General features: G+C 23.7%; 1 protein-coding gene across 1 annotated transcript in view; it reads right to left on the bottom strand.

Moving 5' to 3' along the window:
- Positions 1-2,429, bottom strand: part of Phum_PHUM220690 (synaptonemal complex protein, putative) — a gene marked incomplete at both ends in the record, with an annotated part of 4,399 nt that extends 1,970 nt beyond the window's left edge. Inside the window, 5 exons of the mRNA XM_002425741.1 lie at positions 268-744; positions 844-1,332; positions 1,618-1,826; positions 1,982-2,172; positions 2,313-2,429. Coding sequence (XP_002425786.1) covers positions 268-744; positions 844-1,332; positions 1,618-1,826; positions 1,982-2,172; positions 2,313-2,429 — 1,483 coding nt within the window. The remainder of the gene's footprint in view (positions 1-267; positions 745-843; positions 1,333-1,617; positions 1,827-1,981; positions 2,173-2,312) is intronic.
- Positions 2,430-2,945: the final 516 nt, after the last annotated feature.

Raw genomic sequence — 2,945 nt, 5'->3', positions numbered from 1 at the left:
TTTTTATTATTTTTCTGTGAGTTTATGGCAACTCTGAAAGTGAAGATAATAAATTAAAAACGGAAGTTTCCGTTTTTGTTTGTGATGGAATCGTTTTGTGTTGTTTATTTTTAATATTATTATTTTTTAAATTTACATTTCCCGCCGGTGATATTTCTATTAATTTATAATTATTTTTAAATGGTGAAAATTCAATAACTTGACGGATTTCCGTTTCTCCTTTAATATCATCATCATTCGGGAAAATTTGATTTTTCCCGTTTAAACCTTCGAATCGCGTTTTATTCCGATCGGAGTTATCATCATCATCATCATTTGATTTTTTAATTAAATTTTCCTTTTTCTCGATTATTATTTCTTTTGTGACTGGTAACTTAAAAAAAGTTTTTCCTCCCCTTTCGTCCGTTGTGAAATTATCAATTTCTATCAATGAAGCTTTGGCAACTTTTTGAAATTCTTCACTTTTTTCAATCATGTATTCATCATCGGTTAATTCTCCCAATTCTTTTTCGTAATTTTCTTTTACGTTGCAATTTTCCAATTTTTTATCCGTCGTCATTATTTCCTTAGGGGAATCCATATTTTCATTATTTGTTTTCAATTCGGAAAAATATTTTTGTATCATTCTTTTACTATAAATTGTCATTGGAGCTTTTATTTTTTCCCTTTCATTTTTAAATGATAATTTCCAGTCTTCTGTTACGTCAGGCGGATCTCCATTTAAAAATTGAGTATTTTCTTCTTCTTTTCTTTCATTTTTCACTAAAAAAAAAAAAAAAAAAAAAACAATAAAATATTTTTATAAAAAACATTAAAATTCAATTGATAATAATAACAAACAACCTGGGATTGTTGTTGACTTTTCACTTTTAATATTCTTATCATTTATCATTTCACCGAATAATGTGTCCAATGGCGATTTCCCTATTTCGTAATTTTTTAATTTTGTACTTTTGGATTCTTTCGATGATCTTCCCTTAACTTTCGAAATGACGTCATCGTCGTCTTCTTCTTCTTCTTCTTTATTAAAACGTTGTTTTAAATTTTTAACATCTTTTATTTTTTTAGTCTCTCTATCTTTACTCCTAGATTTTTTTCTAGATAATGATCTAGAATTTTTACGACGATCGTTAAAATATTCTCTGGAATTTCTATAACGAGATCCAGAACGTGACCTGGATCGCGAACGTAATCTTGACCTATTTCTATCACTTCTTCTCCTATAACTTCCTGACCCTTCTGGACTAAATTTTTTTCGTCTCAAATATTTATCTTGTGATGATGAACGAAATGGGTAACAATTTGATGATTGATTGTAATAATTTTTCCTATCTGTAAACAATAAATTTTCTTTTTATTAATACACAATTCGAATATGAACACTGATAAAAAAAAAAAAAATTGTTTTTAATTTCGAAAAGTTTCGTTTTAAAATTACTCGATATAATAAAGTAAAATTAAATTATTACTTTTCGATAACTGATGATAGTTTATTACTTTTTGCAATTATTTTTCATATTTTTTTAAATAAAATATATAAATAGTGATTTACTTATTTTCAAACAAATAAAATTTTTAAAAAGTGTACCTTTAGCATAAAGTTTGAAAATTACTCACCACTATCATTATTTTTATCTTTATTATCACAGTCGTTTCTTTTATATTTTAAAAAATTATGATCCCTCTCATAATTAAAGTCTTTTTTTTTTAATTTACAATTTTGACAAATGTTTTCTTTGTACAAAACAGATTCTTCCTTATCTGTATTTATACATTTATCTGCAGTCTTTTTTTTATTACATCTTCTGAATGCAATCGAATCGATTCTAAATAAATTAGAATAACGTTAGCTGTATATCAAAGTGAAAATCAATAGTGTTAAACATATCAAATTTTAAATTACATTTATATAAAATATATAAAACTTTTCTTAAATATATTTTATAATTATTTATATAAAAAAGGAACCATTCACACTTACTCTGCTCTTAATTCACCTATCGTAGAATCCTTTCTGCTTATTTCAGCTCGTGCAGTTTTTAAAAGTATTGATAAATTTTTTTCCAAAACATCATTTGATTTTTTTAATTTTTTATTTTCCTCAGTAAGAACATTTACTGATTCTAACAATTCATTAATTTTTTTATTATTTTCCTCCTCATTGAATTTATCCTAAAAATAAATAAAGAATCGCCATTAGTTTTACACTACACATCATGCAATTAAACGATTTGTACATATTAATAAATAATTTAGGAAATTAAATCAGAAAACATGAATTTTTTAAGCATGAAAATTTTTAAAAATTTTACTTGCTTATTTAGAATGGAATACCACCATACCTGAGCCACTTCTTCATTAAAATTATATTCTGCAAAATCTTTATAAATATCTTCATCTGAATCGTTATTACCTTCAGAATTATTCATTTTAATTAAATTTAAAACGGTCTTAAATTTTAAAAACTAAAAATTGCCTAAATAAAAAATAATAATAAAATCATTTTCTTTAAAATTTCATAACATACTGACACGATTGTATATATTTTTTCGCGGATTTAAATGGAGTTTAACGTGTCACTAGAAAGTAAGAAAAACAATTCAAAAAAAGTTTTTTTTTTTTTAATAACGTTTTTTCTCATTTGATTATTAATGGAAAGAAACAAAAACTTTTTATAAAAATAAAAAAGGAGATTTTTGATTTATAAAATTCTTATAATTACAAATAGAAACTTAAAATAATGTTTTTCTTAAAGTAAATTTTTTATGATATGTAATAAAAGAAGTAATGGTAGGTATGACAAAATGAACAAAAACAGAGAAAATTGATGCAAAATTGTTTGAAATTGGATTAAAAATTTTAAAGCCATTTCAATCAAAGCATCTCTTAATAATAAATTGAAAATGTTTAAATTATAAAAAATAAAAACACAAATTACAGTGCAT

Source organism: Pediculus humanus, genomic scaffold (assembly GCF_000006295.1).
Source record: "Pediculus humanus corporis 1103172107574 genomic scaffold, whole genome shotgun sequence".
In the NCBI taxonomy this organism is placed as follows: Eukaryota; Metazoa; Arthropoda; class Insecta; order Psocodea; family Pediculidae; genus Pediculus; species Pediculus humanus.
Note: the sequence above shows the minus strand (reverse complement) of the source record. Positions and strands in the feature narration are given on the sequence as shown.